Consider the following 22,092-nt stretch of genomic DNA (forward strand, 5'->3'; position numbering starts at 1 on the left):
TGTGTGTGTGTGTGTGTGTGTGTGTGTGTGTGTGTGTGTGTGTGTGTGTGTGTGTGTGTGTGTGTGTGTGTGTGTGTGTGTGTGTGTGTGTGTGTGTACGTACTTGGCGCCTTCGAGGGTTTGAGAATTGTATATTCATTGGAAATGTCTCTGTTTTTCCCCACGCCCGATCCCACACCATCCCGTCCATCCATCCATCGGGACCGTACTCCTTGCAGAGCGTTGGTGCTGCCTAAGCAGTCTCCTTGGCTATTGGACACAATCCTGGACGGGTCGCCACTCCGATACAGTATACCAGCATGCTGGCACTCATTTTGCCGACCTCGGAAGGATGACAGGCAGAGTCAACCCCACCTGGTATGAATTCAACAGTGGAGTGGGGTTTGAACTCAGGATCAGAGGATTCCAAGCCACCACCCTAACCATTGAGCCAACACCAGGTACACCACCAACATCCCGTCGAATCGCCCCGGATCCCTCTTCTTGCCGAGTCTTGTTATTTCTGGTTAATAATAAAAACAAATAAACATCATCAACTCAGTGAAAAGTGACTCGTGCCACCTTCCTCGTCCCGTTTGCGGTAGAGCGATTAGAACCGCCATGCTTGGGTTATAAATAAATAAACCGCCTCCATCGTTTCGGCTCATTCTACGTTGGCGGGACTGTTCAAGTCCCGTGGACGTCACAATATGAATTAAATATATGACAAAATGGGACCATTCATTAATTTTGAACGTAGATATTGTGGAATTTCTAAACTCCCCAATCATCTGCTCCAAACTGCATTTACCTCTTCCTTCTCCTACTCTTACCCCGATTCTAACCTCTCTCACTCTTCTACCTGCTCCTCTCAACCCACACTCACCTGCCTTATATTCTCTCTCTCTCCTTTCATCCTTCTCTTCCCTTTTTCATTTTTGATTATCTCAACCTCACTCGACTACCTGTGCATACATAATAAATAGATGAACCCAGAAGGCATTTTATACGTTTATAAGACAGAGTAACAAATACAGGTAATGTTAAACTTTAAATATTTAAAGTTGTTTTAATTTTAAATTTCAATTTTATTTCTTCCTTGTATAGTGATTAATATCGTTTTATCATTTATATTGATTTTTGAGTTACTCGGTACTTGTGGATATTCGACTAAGGAAACAATTCTCGAAGAAGGGGAGGGTGGTTTTCCCCTTTCAGCACAAAGACAGTTGGAGATTGTACCATCTGGAGTAGATGATCGGTTAAAGGTGATATGCAGCATCTTGTTGATGAGGGGCGAAGGTGGGTTCTAAGTTCGAATATTCTCATACACCTGGAACTCAGAGATGGGAGAAGTCTTTTTAAGCCCCAGGTAAGTCTGGTCATGACTCTTGTCCTGTCAGACACACGCACACAGGTATTATAGTATAGACCTTTTATCTGGATATTTACCCTTTTCTATAAGTCAAAATATGAAGCGAAATTTTCGAATATTGCAGATATATAAATACTATAAGCGGCCATCTACATATAATATGCACAAAATGGCAAAAGTATCCATTTGGCAAAATGGCCTGACAATTGATTTTCCCACCAAAGGATCACCACCATGAGTGTGGGTGCCATTCATCCCACTGTTGCTGCAGACCACTGAGTCAATCAATTACCTGACAACATGTAAATGGAATCAAAATATATCTCAAGGAATATTCGGTGATGGGAATAACAAATATAATCGTGTGTTACTATAGTGGGGCAACTTCGCATTACAATTGTGCATTTTGTGAGGAAAACACCAAATTTGGCGCACTAGTAGCGTATCATATTATGAACAGATTTGGATATTGGGCCATGTCAAAATTTTTGATGGCAGCGGAAAATGGCTGCCACAGCCATCAGCGGCTGAATTTGAGATGACCCAATATCCAAATCTGTTCATAATATGATCGGCTACTAGTGTGACAAATTTGGTGCTTTCCTCACAAAATGCACAATTGTTATGCTATATTTAGCTAAGTTGCCCCACTACTATAACTGTGAACAATGTGTACCGTACGCATCGTTTATAATGAGCAATTGGTGTTGACCCACCTGGTCTTGGCGATGACTTATTCCATTTTGGTCCACGTTGCCTGAGAGACATGAATCATCCATCAGTTGGAATACGATTAACTATGTTTACACTCACTGACCAAAAAATTACAGAATTCAGTGAGATAATGACACTCGACCATTTTCTGGTCTTTTCCATGAATACTTAAGCTGCAGGAGGTGACATTATCAAGGCCCTTGAGAAAGTAGTTGGATACTTGAACTTAACCATGTCGTGCCATTCTATTCTGTATTGTTTAAACTTCGTGACTTCTACATATCACGTGACAGCATTGCAAGTCTATGGCAAATAATTTAATCCTAATAGATTCTACAAATGGTATGACCAGTGCCTATTGTACACAGCTTCTTCCCAATGCCATATCCAGGTGTTGCATGACATCACCACCTGTAACTCAGTTTTTACTCCGTTTGTTTGTTTGTCCGGGCGATATATCTGTCATCCTTTGAACTAGGAAGCTGAAACTTGGGGACAAAAGTGAAGATGTGCTTTGGCAAAAACACTTTTTTATTTTTTTATAATCAATTAATTGATTAATTACTTAATTGTTATCGATATATTAATTACTTATTTATTTTCTTTCTCATCTTGACAATATCCCAGGCACCTTTTGAGCTTGGAAGCTGATATTTGGACACAACAATGAACAAGTGATTTAGCGAAAGGTTATTTTTGATTTATTGATTAATCAATTATTCGATTAAGAATTCATTTTTTTGATGAATTGCTTAATTTTTTTAAAGTTACAGATTTGGATGAAACAGTAATGGTTTAGGTATGCGATTCGGCAATTGATTAAGAAATTAATTATTTTATGATTGTTATTTTATGATTATACTATTAGCAATGTTGTGCTTGAGGATTTGGTATTTATATGCAATGGGTATGGTGTGATTTTAATCTACCTCCACTTGTATGTGTATTATTTTTAATATAGGTATCAAGGCCCCTTGAAGAGCAGAATGACAGTGGAATCAATAGACAAAATGGGTCGGTCATAATTATTTACTTTTATCATAAATAATTGCTTCGATTTAACTTACAGAAGTACGGGTAATGATCTCATGATGATCCACAAATATATAAGAAATATAATCATTACCTTTCGTGATGTTACGTCTCCACCTGCAGGCAAATGCCACGGCAGCCACGAGAGCGATTGTAGTGGCAACCAGACATCCAACCACATACCACAGGACGCCTCCTTCTCTGTCAGACTGTGTCACATGTCCCCACGCCATCCCATGCTGGTTCTCCACCAGACAACGATAGCTCTCTTCTGGCATTTTTCCTGTGATGGTCAAAATACTTAGGATCTTTTGCAGTCCATTTGACCCACTTGGACCCTCGAAAACCTCACTCCCATTGACCAGGTATCCCTGTGAGCTACACCAGGTGATGTTTGGTTTTGGCTTGGCTTCAGCCGAGCACAGGAGCCTCCTTGAATGCTTGGTATTGACAAAATCCTTCCAGATGTGTACAACAGGAGGCACTGTGAAACCAAACGTTCATGGTTAGCATGAAAAAAAGATATTTCACAAGCATTTTTGAGTGTTAGCATTTATTTTCATTGGCAGCATTTCCATGTCCATTGCAAATTACCCTGAGAGCCTTAAGAGCTAACCACAATGTGTAAACTGGCAGCTCATGTGGACTAGACCATGCAGGGTAGAGATCACTTCCCCCCTGAAGATTGATCATCAACCAGCTGGGTTTTTTTTAATTGACAAACCAATCGTACCAATTACGAGACAACATTGTGAAAACTGAGCTATGTGTTGGAAGAGCTAAAGTCCCTTTTTTATCTTAAGTCACCTTCTGTGCAATGAAACCCCGCTTTTCACCAGGCCAGTAAGATGTTACTTTGGGCGAAGCTTTCCGATCTCATCCCAGCTGGTGGAACTATTTATTGATCGAGTAACATAATTACAATCACAGATATCTTTCATTTGATCCCTGGTCGTTCCTGATAAGCCAAGGAAGATAACCTGATAGATCCAAAGAAAGCTTTGTCTGGGCTCTTGTTCGAGATTGAAGAGTTGCTTACGCTTTGGGCAGAATATAATGCGCAAGCTAAACTGAAAGTCAGGTTGGAGGATTTTAAATGTGGTCATTCTCATTCCATGCAGCTCTTATGGAAGGGCGTACATCTTTCTGCGAAGCAATGTTGGGATGAAATAGGAAAGCTGGCATTTTGTGTAGAACCAAATAAAGGACCACAAACAGTGGGATATGCTGCCAAAACCAAGCTGGTACGACAAGAAACTCGGTGAAGTCATTGACTCATTATGTGCACAAAGTTATGCAATCGCTATCTAACGACCGCATGAGGAAGTAGAAACTATCAGCTATGGTTAAAACTGGGAACATATCAGAACAGTGACAGTACTTGGAATGGAATACTATGCTGTACAAACGAGTTATAATAATCCATATCCTGGATTACACTCACAATTTCAGCCAGTTTTGAGACACATCTTTTGATCCTGGACCTGACCCCGAAGCTGTTATGCACAATCAGGCTTAACCACAGGTTGAACAATATGGTACTATACTTTGTTGAGGCCTGTGTCAGTCTCCGATGGGACAATTGAAACAATTAGCTTTATCAACTTTAAGTTGACAAAAGCTATTTATGGCAGCTGCTATGCGAAGTAAATTGAAGTTGATGTTTCAGGCATTAGCCCATCCTCAGAGCAAGAGCAAGAGAGCTCAGTTATGGGTTCTTTCATCAGAGATAGCTGTGATCTCTGCAGTGAAACATTCTCATATGGGTTTGATTCCAGCAAGAATAGGATGTGAGCACAAACATTTGACTATGGGGACTTTGCATAGTTTTGTTCAGACTTGTGAATTTCTTTAATCGAGCAACTGCTCTCATCTGCTATGTATGTATGTATGTATGTATATATATATATATATATATATATATATATATATATATATATATATATATATATATATATACAGTATATGTACATATTGTTAAGGTTGTGGGGGTAGATGGAGGAATTTAATGGGGAAGTTAGGATTAAATAGAGTTGTTTGGTTCGTAGAGGTGTAGGAGACAGCTTGATGTAATTAAGTAGGGAAACTGTGAGCTTAAGTATTACGTGTCAACACACAGGGGATGGTGCAGTGTTAATTAGATCAGGATAAAGAATGAGTTCCCCCCTGTAACCTATTCCTACGTTTTTGCATTTACAAGGGAGCCAATTGTGCCAAGCAGGCAGAATCCCCACTTCTAAGGGTGAGTGCGGGTGAAGTCACACCCCTGAAGCTGATGATTGATTGTCGTGACATCAGAAACTAGCCAAATGTGCCAAGCAGGCAGAGAACTCTGCGCTGTCGCTTGCTTGAGAGAGAATGAGCAAGCCACACCCAGGAGGGAAAACGGTGGTTCAGCAACATCAGTCAGTCAGAAGCGAGAGATCGGGAGAGCGCATGCACGAGGTGGAGTTGAGAGATCGGGAGAGCGCATGCACGAAGTGGAGTTGAGAGATCGGGAGAGCGCACGCATGAGGTGGAGTTGAGAGATCAGGAGAGTGCACACACGAGGCAGAGTTGAGAGATTGGGAGAGCTCATGCACGAGGTGGAGTTGAGAGATCACGAGAGCGCATGCACGAGGCGGAGTTGAGAGATTGGGAGAGCTCATGCACGAGGTGGAGTTGAGAGATCCGGAGAGTGCATGCATGAGGCGGAGTTGAGAGATCCGGGGAGTGCATGCACGAGATATAGATGAGAGATTGGGAGAGCTCATGCACGGGGCGGAGTTGAGAGATCAGGAGAGCGCACGCACGAGGCAGAGTTGAGAGATTGGGAGAGCTCATGCACGAGGTGGAGTTGAGAGATCCGGAGAGTGCATGCACGAGACAGAGATGAGAGATTGGGAGAGCTCATGCACGAGGCGGAGTTGAAAGATCAGGAGAGCTCATGCATGAGACAGAGATGAGAGATTGGGAGAGCTCATGCACGAGGCGGAGTTGAGAGATTGGGAGAGCTCATGCACGAGGTGCAGTTGAGAGATCCGGAGAGTGCATGCACGAGGCGGAGTTGAGAGATCCGGAGAGCGCATGCACGAGACAGAGATGAGAGATTGGGAGAGCTCATGCACGAGGCGGAGTTGAGAGTTTGGGAGAGCTCATGCACGAGGCGGAGTTGAGAGATCGGTGAGTGCATGCACAAGTCAGAAGGGAGAGATTGGGAGAGTGCACACATAAAGTCAGTGTGAGGAGGGACACATGCGGTCGAGAGAAAACAGAGCTAGGAGATGGCCTGTATGAACAGGGCTTTATGGCTGGCTTTCCTCTGGCTTTCCTTCGGCGCATGTAGTAGACGGCACGATTCGCGTCTTTGTGTTGAGGCGATTTGGCTCCCATGGTGAAGCAAGACGCTGGCCTTTGGCTCTTGGTTGGGTCGTGAGGAATAGTCCCTGAGTCTCGTGTATGTAAAATAGTGGATCGGTGAGGACGATTGATGCACAAAGCAGCTGCACAGGGTCTCTGAGCCTTGGTGTCGAATACCGTTCATGAATTGCCTCACGTACGTTTGTTCCGCTGTGAGAGAAGCGGCGCGGCACCATTTTGCATGTGTCTGCACGTGCAAATAGAAATGCCTCAATTCCAAGTTCCACAAAGACCATCTCTGGGCAAAGCTAAGTACCAGAATAAAGGAGGGATTTTCTTTTATTTCATTTCACCTTGTCTGTGTTTAAGTCTCTGTGCCGAGGAACCTCGACTTCGACTTTAATTTACCTCACGTACTTATAATTACTACATTGATTTTTGTCGTTTGTAAATATTTGTCTATTTTCATTAAATATGTTGATTTTAAATAATTGTATCCATGTATTTGTCATGGGGTTCGAGTATAAACCCCCTTGTGCATCCATTCCTGTGTCCCCTTCACACCCACATTGCACCCTTCCCCTCAGGTCAGGTCATGTATGGGAGCATGTGCCCGAAAAACGCGTCGCTGCGTCCACTTTCCATCTGTACTCCAGGGGCCTCCGTCTGGCCTTCCCCCAGGCAGATGACAGGACCATCCCCATCTCCTTGAGATGCCGGTCAACCTGCTGCAACCACGAGGCACGTGGTCGGTCCATTGGGCTCTTTCACCAATGAGACTCCCTCGCTGAGAGAATCGGATGAGCAGGATCAGCATCAGGAAAAGGAGCCACATGTCCATATAGCCGCAACTGACGCTCACGGACTATGCAGGTAACAAATCTCATTTGAGTCTTTCTCAGCAATGACTCGTTGGACACAAAGTCCGACCAGCGATAGCCAAGGATTCTCTGAAGAGACCTGGTACCAAAGGAATTAAGTCTCCATCTCAGATCCTTGGTCAGAGTCGAAGTCTCGCATCCATAGAGCAAGACTGGAAGTACCAAGGACCTGAAGACTCAGACGTTCGTCCTCCCGCACAGGTACCAGCAGCAACACACCCCATGATCCAGTGAATCCATGACTCCCCAGGCCCTACCCAGACATCTATTGACCTCTGACTCACAGCCAGCAAGATATGAATATCACTGCCAAGGTAAGTGAATCTCTCCATGACCTCAACATCCTCACCACAAACACAAACAGACACAGACAGGACAGCAGCATCCAATATGTCATTGAAAGCCTGGATCTTAGTCTTTACCCAAGAAACACGTAATCCCAGCGGCTCCGACTCCTCATTCAGCACCTCGAGGGCCCCCAAAAGGATATCTAAAGTCTCTGCAAAGATGACTGCATCATCTGTGAAGTCAAGGTCCAAGATCTTGACATTCCCAAATGATGCACCGCAGCTTGATCTCTCCGAGATCCTCCATAGAATCCAGTCCATACAAGTGCTGAAAAGTGTGGGGGCCAGTACACACCCCTGACGAACTCCAGTAACAACTGGAAATAAGTCAGAGATGGTACCACCGCATTTCACAGCACTCTCAGTACCAGAGTAGAGTTCAGACATCAGATCGATCAGTTTTGGTGGCACCCCACGTAGACCAAGAATCCTCCAGAGGGCATCCCGATTCACTGAATCAAACGCTTCCCAAAGATCAACATAGGCTGCAAACAGCCCCTGCCGAAACTCTCGTCTGCGTTCGGTGAGAATACGAAGAACAAGGATACGGTCAATCGTTGACCTCTTTGGTGTAAAGCCTGACTGCTCTGGACGCTGGTGCTCAAGCAGATGGTGGCGAACCCTATCGAGAATTATCCGAGCAAAGACCTTGCCCGGCACTGAGAGCAGTGTCACCCCTCGATTGTTGTTGCAGTCTTGGCCATCACCCTTCCCTTTCCAGAGAGGGACAACAAGGCCCCTCTTCCAATCAGTTGGGATTATTCCTGTGTTCCAGGCAGAGCACAAAACTGCATGCAATGACAAGAGCGCAGCATTTCCACCAGCCTTGAGAAGTTCAGCATGGATGCCACAGATCCCTGGAGCTTTACCCCGTTTCAACCGGTTCACCGCAGCCCGTGTTTCCACAAGCGAAGGTGGACCACAGTTTATTGCAGGGTCAGCAACAGGGATTGTAACACCCTTGACGTCCAACTCGACAGCTGGGGGATCAGCCTGGTACAACCGCTCAAATTAACCGGCCCAGCGGGCCTTCACTTCAGACTCCTCAGTCAAGAGCCTACCACTCTCTGCTCTAACTGCAGTGCTCTGAGGGATGGGCTTGGATGAACACAATGCACGAACAGCCCTGTTCCCAGGTGATGCTCTAACTCTCACAGATTCCTCACACATAGGCCTTCTTATCCACCCTAAGTGCACGTACAGTTTTATGCCTCAGCTCCCTGAACAGCTCAGCTCTGCCATTCAACCTGGCCCTGCGACTCTGGTCAATGGTATCCAGTGCCCCTTGAGAGACAAAATTCTTCTTTGCCCTGCGATGAGTTCCAAGACATCCACCTGCAACATCAAGGACGGTGGTCTTGAAGGCACTCCACAACTCCTCAGGACCCCCCAAAGCACCCAGACCCCCCAAAAGTCCACTCAGCCTGTTTGCAAACTCCTCAGTTCCCCTCTCATCCTTGAGCTTTCCAACATCCAGCCTAGGCTGAGATGGTACCAGTCTCCGGGATTTAAGGTGCAGCTTTAGAGTTGCTACAACAAGCCGGTGGTCAGTATTGAGGAACTGAGCACTCCGGTAGACCCTGCAGTTCCGGATCATCCTACAGCGACCATCAATGAGGACATGGTCAATCTCCTTTGCCACACCGCCAGCGTTGGAATACCAAGTCCAGCAAAGAGCTTGTGGGCGCTGAAACCATGAACCAGCCACCCTAAGTCCATGACTTCTTGCAAAGTCAAGGAACTTAGTGCTATTCTGGTTCATAGTTCCTGACCCATGGGGACAAACACATGTCTAATAACCATCCCTATCAGTTCCAGTCGATGCATTGAAATCCCCCAAGACGAGAAGTGTATCTTGTGAGGGGCACTGATCAACCACAGACTCGAGCGTGGCGTAGAATGCATCCTTCACGGTGAGATCACTCGCCTCAGTCGAAGCATAGACAGAGACCAGGGAAATGACACCCAAGGAGTGATGAATCCCTCATCTCATAATACGCTCGTTGACCAGTGTTACCTCAATTATCATTGTGGTCAGCTTATTCGACAGAGCTACAGCAACTCCTTGGGTATGGTAACCATCAGAGCGACCAGACCAATAGTAGGTGTAACCATCCACCATTATCTCACCGCAATCCGTTTTCCGAACCTCAGAGAGTGCTGCAATACCGATGTCCAAACGCTTGAGCTCAGATGATAACAGAGACAGGTGATCATCCTCTCTTTGGGAAAGAACATTCCAGGCACCCACCCGAAGGGACTGCCTCAAATTAGCCCAAGGAGACTCCGGTTAGTCTGGTGTACGACACCTCAGCACCACTCCGACACACTCTCCCGCAATCTGGCCCAGGAATGTTACCCCTTGGTTTCCCTCCTTTCATCAAAGATTGGGGGTCCCGAAGGCTTTGCCCCAATCCTGCCATCCGGTGAGCTGCCCTGCGAAGGGAAGCTGCACAGGAGGTACTCCCACGGAGTGGGTTTTCAGATTTTTTGCGTTTTTGTGTTTTGCGGAATGAAGGGTTTTACGGTGGCCGGAGTGCAAATCCTGCCACCAACCTCCGGATAAAAAGTAGCCCAACTGCAGGAGGACGACCGCAGACGCAGTTGGGCACTAGATATGGATGGCCGTTGGCTCACAAGGAGCTCCTCCACCATTTGACAGGTTTTGTTTTTAATCCTGCTGGGTGTCCATATCCAAACACCCTCCTCACCAAAAAACCTGGTGGGGGAGACGATTTAGTCGCCGACAACCCGACCATGGAACAGGTTCGTACAGGTTTACATGGTACCTGTAGCAGGTCACAGATCTAACTTGACCTGACTGGAAGCAATAATCCCCCCTGTCCTGTGAGCAATAATCTCCAAGAGTTTCGACTGTTGGCCTCCAAGTGAGAAGTTCGGCCATCTGGAGCTGGTTGTGTTCACCGCCTGTCACCACAATTTGGGTCGGGGTATTAACTTGAACCCCCACGACTATATATATATATACACACACATTCAACACATTGCTCCACTGATGGTGATTTAAGAGGGGAGAGTGTAGTAAGAAGGAGGGGAGAAGAGAGGGTGTTGAGAGGAGGGAGAGTAGAGTGAGAGGGGAGTGAGAAGCGAGGGAGATTGAGGCAGGGGGTGAGGAAGGAGGGGCAATCAAGGAGGAGTGAGGAATGAGGGGGAAATGAGGAGGGTGCGAAAAGGGAAGGCAGCATGAAAGGGGGGGGAGAGGAATGAGGGGTGAGCGAGGAGGGATGAGGGAGTGAGGAAGTATGGGGAAGCGAAGAGGGATGCGGAAAGGAAAGGCAGCATTAAGGTAGGGCAAGAGAATGCAGCATGAGGGGAGGGCAAGGAAAGGCAGTGTGAGTGGATGACAAGGGAAGGCAGTGTGAGGGAAGGTCAAGGGAAGGCAGTATGAGGGGAGGGCAAGGGAAGGCAGTGTGAGGGGATGGTCCATCTGGACATTACCACCGTCTAGACACATCTCGAGATAACCACCATCCGGCGACAGGTATACAAGGGGAGGGGGGTGGGGGGGACATTGGGGAGAGTGAGGGGTGGATGATCAAGGACGAAGGGAGACTGAGGATGGGAAGGAGGATGAGGAGTGAGGAACGGTGGTAGAGCGAGGAGGAACAAAAACACAGTAAACAATGCATAAACGGAACATATAACAAATTATAACATTAAAATTAATTACTTTTTAATAAGTGTTATCATGATTGGGGTTGCATAAAGTACATATTGCTTGTGGCAGTATTTTTAAGGTGTGGCAGGCTGTCCAGTTGAAGTTGAAGGCTCAGAAGATTAAATGTAGGCTGATTCGCTTGGCATTCTGTTGAAGAACTTCATAATGGAGACTTGAGTGGCTGCCTTCATTTTCTGTTCGTAGATATCCTTGAAACATTTCAGAACATGATCCATCTCCCTCCACACCTTGGAACTTCTCGTGCAGTCGGGATCGTGCTCATCATGAATGACTCGCTCAGAATGATGGAGCAAGAATGACTCGCTCAGAATGACAGAGCAGGAACAATTCGCTCAGAATGACCGAGCACGAACAACTCACGAAGAATGATGGAGCATGGACCACTTGCTCAGAATGACGGAGCAGCAACAACTCATTCAGAATGACAGAACATCAACCACTCGCTCAGAATGACAGCATGAACCACTCGCTTAGAATAACAGAGCATGAAACACTTGCTCAGAATGACAGAGCATGAACCACTCGCTCAGAATGACAGAGCATGAACCACTCGCTCAGAATGATGGAGCATGAACCACTCGCTCAGAATGACAGAGCATGAACCACTCACTCAAAATGACAGAGCATGAAACACTTGCTCAGAATAACAGCATGAACCACTCGCTCAGAATGACAGAGCATGAACCACTCACTCAGAATGACAGAGCATGAACCACTTGCTCAGAATGATGGAGCATGAAACACTCACTCAGAATGACAGATCATGAACCACTCACTCAGAATGACTGAGCATGAACCACTTGCTCAAAATGACAGAACATGAACCACTCGCTCAGAATGACAGCATGAACCACTTGCATAGAATGACAGAGCATGAAACACTTGCTCAGAATGACAGAGCATGAACCACTTGCTCAGAATGATGGAGCATGAAACACTCATTCAGAATGACAGATCATGAACCACTCGCTCAGAATTACGGAGCATGAACCACTTGCTCAGAATGATGGAGCATGAAACAATCGCTCAGAATGACGGAGCATGAAACACTCGCTCAGAATGACGGAGCATGAAACACTTGCTCAGAATGACAGAGCATGAATCACTCGCTCAGAATGACAGAGCATGAACCACTCGCTCAAAATGACGGAGCATGAACCACTTACTCAGAATGATGGAGCATGAAACACTCGCTCAGAATGACGGAGCATGAAACACTCGCTCAGAATGACAGAGCATGAAACACTTGCTCAGAATGACAGAGCATGAATCACTCGCTCAGAATGACAGAGCATGAACCACTCGCTCAGAATGACGGAGCATGAACCACTTGCTCAGAATGATGGAGCATGAAACACTTGCTCAGAATGATGGAGCATGAACAACACCCCCATCAGAATGACGTGGTGCGGAAAAATCATGTTTTTTTTTTTTGTATACCTTGGTCGAGGCTCGTATGAGAGCTAACACACAACTCACAGCAAGGAGGCATGAGACAAGAGGGGTGGGAGTGGAAGGGACAAAACAGTGGGGAACAGACACATTAGGTGAACTGTGGAAGGGAGAGGGATGGAGATGGGACGGGGAACATGGCGAAGAGAAGATGGACATGACAGGGACTTTCAGGAAGGAAAGCAGGGGAATTGAAGGAAGTGGGCTTGGGTGGATTATCGGGGGTAGAAAAGATCGAGGATTTGGATGGGGAAAAATAAGAGGTGGTGGTGAACAGCTGTTTTGAAAGCCTGGAGGGAAGAATGGGAAAGAATAGAGTGAGGAAGTTTATTCCAAAGGCGGGAAAAAAGAGGAATGAAAGGAATTTTACAGTGACTGAACGATTCGCTCGGAATGACGTAGCATGGTGCTGGTTGCTGTAGTTGAATTAAATCTGTGCTGTAGTGAAAACGCGTTATCTGAACACGTTTTTACAAAGGCTCAGAAGATTAAATGTAGGCTGATTCGCTTGGCATTCTATTGAAGAACTTCATAATGGAGACTTGAGTGGCTGCCTTCATTTTCTGTTCGTAGATATCCTTGAAACATTTCAGAACATGATCCATCTCCCTCCACACCTTGGAACTTCTCGTGCAGTCGGGATCGTGCTCATCATGAATGACTCGCTCAGAATGATGGAGCAAGAATGACTCGCTCAGAATGACAGAGCAGGAACAATTCGCTCAGAATGACCGAGCACGAACAACTCACGAAGAATGATGGAGCATGGACCACTTGCTCAGAATGACGGAGCAGCAACAACTCATTCAGAATGACAGAACATGAACCACTCGCTCAGAATGACAGCATGAACCACTTGCTCAGAATGATGGAGCATGAAACAATCGCTCAGAATGACGGAGCATGAAACACTCGCTCAGAATGACGGAGCATGAAACACTTGCTCAGAATGACAGAGCATGAATCACTCGCTCAGAATGACAGAGCATGAACCACTCGCTCAAAATGACGGAGCATGAACCACTTACTCAGAATGATGGAGCATGAAACACTCGCTCAGAATGACGGAGCATGAAACACTCGCTCAGAATGACAGAGCATGAAACACTTGCTCAGAATGACAGAGCATGAATCACTCGCTCAGAATGACAGAGCATGAACCACTCGCTCAGAATGACGGAGCATGAACCACTTGCTCAGAATGATGGAGCATGAAACACTTGCTCAGAATGATGGAGCATGAACAACACCCCCATCAGAATGACGTGGTGCGGAAAAATCATGTTTTTTTTTTTTTGTATACCTTGGTCGAGGCTCGTATGAGAGCTAACACACAACTCACAGCAAGGAGGCATGAGACAAGAGGGGTGGGAGTGGAAGGGACAAAACAGTGGGGAACAGACACATTAGGTGAACTGTGGAAGGGAGAGGGATGGAGATGGGACGGGGAACATGGCGAAGAGAAGATGGACATGACAGGGACTTTCAGGAAGGAAAGCAGGGGAATTGAAGGAAGTGGGCTTGGGTGGATTATCGGGGGTAGAAAAGATCGAGGATTTGGATGGGGGAAGATAAGAGGTGGTGGTGAACAGCTGTTTTGAAAGCCTGGAGGGAAGAATGGGAAAGAATAGAGTGAGGAAGTTTATTCCAAAGGTGGGAAAAAAGAGGAATGAAAGGAATTTTACAGTGACTGAACGATTCGCTCGGAATGACGTAGCATGGTGCTGGTTGCTGTAGTTGAATTAAATCTGTGCTGTAGTGAAAACGCGTTATCTGAACACGTGTTTTACAATGGTCACCTGTATACCCAAATATGTTCCTCTATCTTGGAGCAAATGCCGACTGTACATCCTAATTGTAACATGAACTGGACCGCCATCAGCAGTAGTGTGCTCGGCAAATAGCTTCAGCTCTCAAACAAGCACTTAACTTAAATGGTCAAGGATGGCTGGCTTGGCAAGTGATAGCTATGTCTGAATTTCCAAACAATGTCCAAATAAGACAAATGAACACTTTTTTAGGCGTCGGAACTGCTGCTAAGTTCAATTCTGGGGCTTAAATTTTGTCATTTGGCTTATATAAAGAGATTCTCAAGGTATAGCATGTGCAGAAATTAAATAAAGCCACGAACACTGGCCTCTCCAGGTGTTTATAAGCATTACAATGTATCCAGCAATTCATAGATATGATGAATATGGATTGGATTATATGAGTGAGGAAAGTGAAAAAAAAACTTTATCCTAAAGTAATCTTTGCGGCTTGTTCCAAATCAAGGCATGGTGGAGCAGGCCGAAAGACATGGCAGCTTTAGGACCCAGCAAGGTAATGCAGATACGCCCAGAGAGCGAGGTGGCCGAGGATGTGCCTGATAAAGGACATAATTAAATAAGGCCGTTAATTATCTTCAAAAGAGGTGTTTTATTTAACCCAAATACCCAATTTTCACTCATGCCCTTCCTTGGAATTTTCCCAGTATCCATGCAAAGTTTCAGGTTGCTCGGTGTCATAGATTTTGGAGTTATGGAGAAGACACCCTGACACACATTGACATTTATTTGAATAGATATATTGTTTTTGGCCCCATCTCTCAATCGTGAAGAATCTTTTTTTTTAATTTAAATTGTCGTATCTGGATCTTGACCAAAATCAAACAAATTCGGCCATGTCACGCATCCAACCCTGTACACCAAGTTTCGTCCGAATCCATCAATACCTTTTTGAGATATTGTGCTATATATTAGTTTAGCCCGATCTCTCAATGGTGAAGAATAACTTTAAGAAATTCTAGTAGCCAGATCCAGATCTTCACCAAGATCTAATCAGTTCGTCCTTCTCACACACACACACACTCAACCTGCCCACCAGATTTCATCCGAATCCGTCCACAACCTTTTTGGGATATCCTGCGCAGAAACAAACAGACATGTAGGGGTGAAAACATAACCTCCTTCCTTCCACCTTCGGTGACGGTGGTAATATAAAACACGTAAATGGATAGTCACCATTGACACGAAGCTGTGTTCTTTTGGCTTTGTTACTGTTCCTGGCCTCAAATCCAGTTTTCTTCGTATAACTTCCGTTGGTGATATCAAAGTTAAAGCGACAGACGTACGTCCCCTCGTCCTCCATGTGTAGGTTGTTGATCTTCATGGACCAGTATCCTCGGCTTGCGTTTTCTTGTTTTTCCAGCCTCCCTTTGAACATGTCATTCTTTTCAATGTTGTTGTCTGCATAATGCACTTTCGGATCCCCATTCTTGTAATAATGTTTTAACATAACAAAATACCGATTTTTAATCCTCGACGTGGTACTTTCAAAAGTGAACCAGCAGGGAATGGTTGCAGATCCTCCTCGTACCCCGATCACTTCTGGCTCCATGCAAAGTCTCATTTTCTTATCAGTCGTACAGCCTGTTTCCAGACTCTTTGCTCCTGCTTGAACAGGTAAACATAAGAACATTTAAAAACCTTATACAAATAAGTGAATAATTACAATCAAAAGGCTCATGGAATATATGGTCGTGGCCAATTTATCACATACATGGCAATACTCTTAATGGTTCGGGTGGTGAGCTTATGATCCTAGGATCCTGAGTTCAAATCCTCCGAGGCTGTTGAATTAATACCAGGTGGGGTTGATGGCATGTCATCCTTCTGAGGTCAGCAAAAATGAGTGCCCGCTTGCTGGTATCCTGTATCGGAGTGCTGACCTGTTCAGGATTGTGTCCTATAGCCAAGGAGACTGCTTAGGCAGCACCAACGCTCTGCAGAGAGTTTGGTCCCAATGGATGGATGTATGGCAATACTTGTGGTGTTGGTGCATCCATCCATTAATAGAAGGAAAACGATTTTTTACTTGAAAATGTGAGAGTCTCAAAAGCCTTTTGCAAATGTCTATTTTATTTCCTTTATATCTCTTGTATGTAGCACACGTTTCCAGGATTGCATCATTGCTTACGGTGAGGCTGTGCCACTGCTGCAGTGCCTCCTTGTGGGTTCGATCAGGAATTTTATAATTTCGCTCGGATCAGGTCAGGTCAGGTATGGGAGCATGTGCCAGAACAGCCTCGTCGCTGCGTCCACTTTCCGCCGGTACTCCAGGGGCCTCCGTCTGGCCATCCCCCAGGCAGATGCCAGGCCCATCCCCATCTCCTTGAGATGATGGTCAACCTGTTGCAACCATGAGGCACGTGGTCGACCCACTGGCCTCCTCCACTCATGAGACTCCCTCGCTGAGAGAATCTGGTCAGCAGGATCAGAGTCAGGAAAACGAGCCACATGTCCATACAGCCGCAACTGAAGCTCACGGACTATGCAAGTAACAAATCTCATCCGAGTCTCTCTAAGCAACCGCTCGTTGGACACAAAATCCGACCAGCGATAGCCAAGGATTCTCCGAAGAGACCTGGTACCAAAGGAATTAAGTCTCCATCTCAGATCCTTGGTCAGAGTCCAAGTCTCGCACCCATAGAGCAAGACTGGAAGTACCAAGGACCTGATGACTCGGACTTTCGTCCTCCCGCACAGGTACCGGCAGCGCCACACCCCATGATCCAGTGAATCCATGACTCCCCAGGCCCGACCCAGACGTCTATTGACCTCTGACTCGCAGCCAGCAGAGACATGAATATCACTGCCAAGGTAAGTGAATCTCTCCACGACCTCAACATCCTCACCACAAACAGACACAGACAGGACAGCAGCATCCAAGATGTCACCGAAAGCCTGGATCTTAGTTTTGACCCAAGAAACCCGTAATCCCAACGGCTCCGACTCCTCATTCAGCACCTCGAGGGCCCCCAAGAGGATGTCTAAAGTCTCCGCAAAGATGACTGCATCATCTGCAAAGTCAAGGTCCGAGATCTTGACATTCCCAAATGACGCACCGCAACTTGATCTCTCCGACATCCTCCCTAGAATCCAGTCCATACAAGTGCTGAAAAGTGTGGGGGCAAGTACACATCCCTGACGAACTCCAGTAACAACTGGAAATAAGTCAGAGATGGTACCACCACACTTCACAGCACTCTCAGTACCAGAGTAGAGTTCAGACATCAGATCGATCAGTTTTGGTGGCACCCCACGAAGACCAAGAATCCTCCAGAGGACATCCCGATTCACTGAATCGAACGCTTTACAGAGATCAACATAGGGTGCAAGCAGCCCCTGCCGAAACTCTCGACTGCGTTCGGTGAGGACACGAAGTGCAAGGATACGGTCAATCGTTGACCTCTTTGGTGTAAAGCCTGACTGCTCTGGACGCTGGTGCTCAAGCAGATGGTGGCGAACCCTATCGAGAATTATCCGAGCAAAGACCTTGCCCGGCACTGAGAGCAGCGTCACCCCTCGGTAGTTGTTGCAGTCTTGGCGATCACCCTTCCCTTTCCAGAGAGGGACAACAAGGCCCCTCTTCCAGTCAGTTGGGATGATGCCTGTGTTCCAGGAAGAGCACAAAACTGCATGCAACGACACGAGTGCAGCATTTCCACCAGCCTTGAGAAGTTCTGCATGGATGCCACAGATCCCTGGAGCTTTGCCCCGTTTCAACTGGTTCACCGCAGCCCATGTTTCCACAAGCGTAGGTGGACCACAGTTGATTCGAGGGTCAGCAACAGGGATTGTAACACCCTTGACGTCCAACTCGACAGTTGGGGAATCAGCCTGGTACAACCGCTTAAAGTAACCAGCCCAGCGGGCCTTCACTCCAGACTCCTCTGTCAAGAGCCTACCACTCTCTGCTCGAACTGTAGTGCTCCAAGGGATGGGCTTGGATGAACGTAATGCGCGAATTCCCCTGTAAGCGGGACGAGAATCACCTGTCCACAGGTGATGCTCTACCCCCTCACAGATTCCTCGCACATAGGCCTCCTTGTCCACCCTCAGTGCACGTACAGTTTTACGCCTCAGCTCCCTGAACAGCTCAGCTCTGCCATTCAGCCTGGCCCTGCGACTCTGGTCAATGGTATCCAGTGTCCCTTGAGAGACAAAATTCTTCTTTGCCCTGCGGTGAGCTCCAAGGCATCCACCGGCAACATCAAGGACGGTGGTCTTGAAGGCGCTCCACAACTCTTCAGGACCCCCCAAAGCACCCAGACTTCCCAAGTGTCCACTCAGCCTGTTCGCAAACTCCTCAGCTACTCTCTCATCCCTGAGCTTGGCAACATCCAGCCTCGGCTGGGATGGTACCATTCTCCAGGATTTAAGGTGCAGCTTTAGAGTTGCTACAACAAGCCTGTGGTCAGTATTGAGGAACTGAGCACTCCGGTAGACCCTGCAGTTCTGGATCATCCTCCAACGACCGTCAATGAGGACATGGTCAATCTCCTTTGCCACACCGCCAGCGTGTCGGATGTCGGCGATAATTCGTCGATGTCTTGCGATCGTTAACAACCACCACCAATTAATGCTAGCAGCTGGGATACCCAGCTTAACGGTGCACATACCGATACCTCACCGTGAATTCAAAACACTAGTATGGCAGTTTAGAACTTGGTCTGGATTCGAACCAAGGATAAACAGTTTCGACACGAGTGGGTACACCTCTAGGTGATCCCAGCACTTTTTTGTTTCATGATGAACAATATTCTTGTGTTTTAGGACAAATTTTCATGATGTTTGAGATGCAAGATCACGCCTTCATTCTTTTATCCACAGCAGTATCTTGTGTTGAATTAAGTTTTCCGGTTCAAGTAAAAGACACCGTTGCTATTTGCTTACTGTTTGCTCCTGACTGTACTCCAAGTTTGGGTCCTTGTGATGTCATTGGCCGTGAATAACCTTTCGAGTTTAAAGGAACGCTTCTTATTGGCAAAGGGTTTAATATATCTCAGAGTTCTTGGCAAACTATTTCATGCACACAAAAGTAGTGGATGAAACACTTGACTATGTTTGTTCACAATCCAGCAGGATGGTTCAGAGGTAGTGCACTTACCTTTAAGGCCCTGTCACACCTTGACCATTTAGCCAGTGTATGGCAACGTATCAAAATGTATCTAAACCGCTGACGTACGCTGAACTATTGTTGTTTTTTTCAGTTTTGGGCGTATAATAACGTGTTGGGCGTATACATAACGTATTAGTAACATACACGGAGCGTTTCAATAACTTATAGATAACTTATACCAACGAATGCTTAGCGTGTTCTCGGCGTTCACAACTTCTGCCCAACGATAGTCTGACTTATGCATAGTGCGCGGCAGCGTATCGCCGACGATCACGTGGCGTAGCCTATTAAAAGGCTGTCGCTCGACGATTCAAATCATGACCGCACTAGACATCGAAGTGTCAACATCACCGTCATGCCGAAGAAAACTTCGAAGAATGCTGCAAGGAAGTCTCCTGGCCGTGGCCGTGGACGCGGACGCAAGGAGGATCCATCATCACCCATACCCTCCCCATCACGCTCACCTACTACTACTGACATGGACCTACTACTACTCCTACTACGTACTACTACTACTACTACTACTACTGATACTACTGACATGGACAGCGACTCACCATGGAGTCTGGAACACTGACGGGTTCCTCCTGTGAAGCCCATTTTTATATACCAATTCCCCTAAACGCTGCCAATACGCCATTGTACGGTAGCTGTAAGTTAGAAACACGTTCAGTAAGTTCTGTGGTCGTCCAGATGACGTCAAATATGTCTACTTACGTCAATATGCATTGGAGATACGTTACACATAGGTTCAAAGCACATTACTCATAGGTTAGAAATAAGTTTCGGGTACGCTAGACATGACCTCGATGTATTTCGCCTTATGAGTAACTTACAAGTAACGTGTGTCGACGTGTGTCAACGATCGCATAATGTGCCTACAACTTATGGCCAGCATATGTGAAACCTGTGAGTCATACGCCGAGCATGTTGAGAAATTTTGAGCATGCCCAAAATTTGTCGACGAGCTCGGCGTACTACGACATATGCCAGCGTGGTTCAGCATGCTTCAGCGTGCTCTTAACGTATACAAAACTTACCCATAACGTATTCGACGTGTGCCAGCGTATTCGCCAAATTTTCATACGTCGGCATATGCTGGCTAACACGTCAAGGTGTGACAGGGCCTTTAAATTAGTGATCCTGGGTTCGATTCCCAACCTGAGCATAAACTGTCTTATTGGTGATTTGCACACAGCAAATTGGTTGTCAAGTTTTCCACTCCTCGGATAGAAGGTAAGCTGGGTGTTCCATGTGCTTGCATGAGTAGGTTGATGTTAAAGATCCCCCGGTGTCTTTTGCGAGGAGTAGCCGAGTTATCGTCGGTATGAACAAATTACTAAATCCCACGTTGCAAGTCAGCGAGTATTCCCATTCCATTGTCGTGAGTTCAAGGAGGCCTTGTTCTGGCATTGGACTGGACATATTGGCCGATATGAATGAATGATTAATTAATTATTCACAACGTCCCTTTTACTCAAGGTGTGTTGTTTCTTACCAACCTGATCCTGAGGAAGCAACGCATTCAGACCAAATGGTATCAGAAGTTCAGAAACAATATATAAATCCTGAATAACGGGGCAAAGGACAATTGAACAGAATCAGATAAGCCACTTACCATCCTGCAGAAGGAACCAAATGAATATTGGGACACCACGGTAAATCACGAAGATCATTTTGTCTCGCCAAGAGACCTGAACGGCAAGTTCTGTTTGGAATTACAATTGGAATTCGTATCCAAGACTCAAAAGTCCAGTACAAAGATTACAGGTTCCTTTGCTGAACCACGATGATATAACCATGAGCAGCTCACTGTTTGAGGTTTCCTGGATTTCCTCATTCGAGGTCATTGGCGTTATGATTGCATGGCAGATGCAGCTGCTTCCCAATTTCCAAACCGCTGGGAATTTCCGCAACATGGCTGGACTAGGACGTGCTCGACTCGCTGTCATGTGATTACTCTCTCCATGCTTCATAGAACAGCCATAGAGCTGGGGCTGATCATCTCCTCTAAACTAATATGACTATTTTGTTTGCAGGCTCAATTATTCCCATCTTTCTTCAGGTTCAGCCGAGGGACTTTCAAATGGTTGACCGGATGAGATACAATGCTCCAAGAAAAGCTGTTTTTCAATATATAAATATACTCAATAATTAAATATTTCCTTATTAATATTGTATGTAGTTATGGATTGGAAAATATCCTCAAACGTTGGTGTTTCTTGGAGTGATACGACCATCTCATTCTGATAAACTTTTGAATGTCCAATGTATTATTAGTAAATGTAATTTGTTTTCTCAAACTTCTCGAAATAAGTCCACACGTGATGT

At 46.0% G+C, this 22,092-nt stretch overlaps 1 protein-coding gene across 2 annotated transcripts; it reads right to left on the bottom strand.

Annotated features, from left to right (window-relative positions):
* Positions 1-977: 977 nt before the first annotated feature.
* On the bottom strand, positions 978-21,601 carry LOC147011579 (CD276 antigen homolog). 2 transcript variants are annotated; one of them, XM_085857061.1, is made up of 5 exons: positions 21,380-21,601; positions 15,822-16,250; positions 3,195-3,584; positions 2,071-2,111; positions 978-1,375 (listed from the first exon to the last, which is right to left on the bottom strand). In XM_085857061.1, exons 1-5 carry the CDS (start codon positions 21,435-21,437, stop codon positions 1,289-1,291), a joined length of 1,005 nt encoding a protein of 334 aa, XP_085713187.1. In that variant the 5' UTR covers positions 21,438-21,601; the 3' UTR covers positions 978-1,288. The 2 variants fall into 2 exon arrangements, with proteins under 2 accessions (XP_085713187.1, XP_085713186.1); XM_085857060.1 differs by having other exon boundaries at positions 15,822-16,253; positions 21,380-21,600.
* Between the last annotated feature and the right edge of the window lie 491 nt (positions 21,602-22,092).

This window comes from Eptatretus burgeri, chromosome 15 (genome assembly GCF_056783735.1).
Source record: "Eptatretus burgeri isolate ZD-2024b chromosome 15, Ebu_testis_v1, whole genome shotgun sequence".
Classification (NCBI taxonomy): domain Eukaryota; kingdom Metazoa; phylum Chordata; class Myxini; order Myxiniformes; family Myxinidae; genus Eptatretus; species Eptatretus burgeri.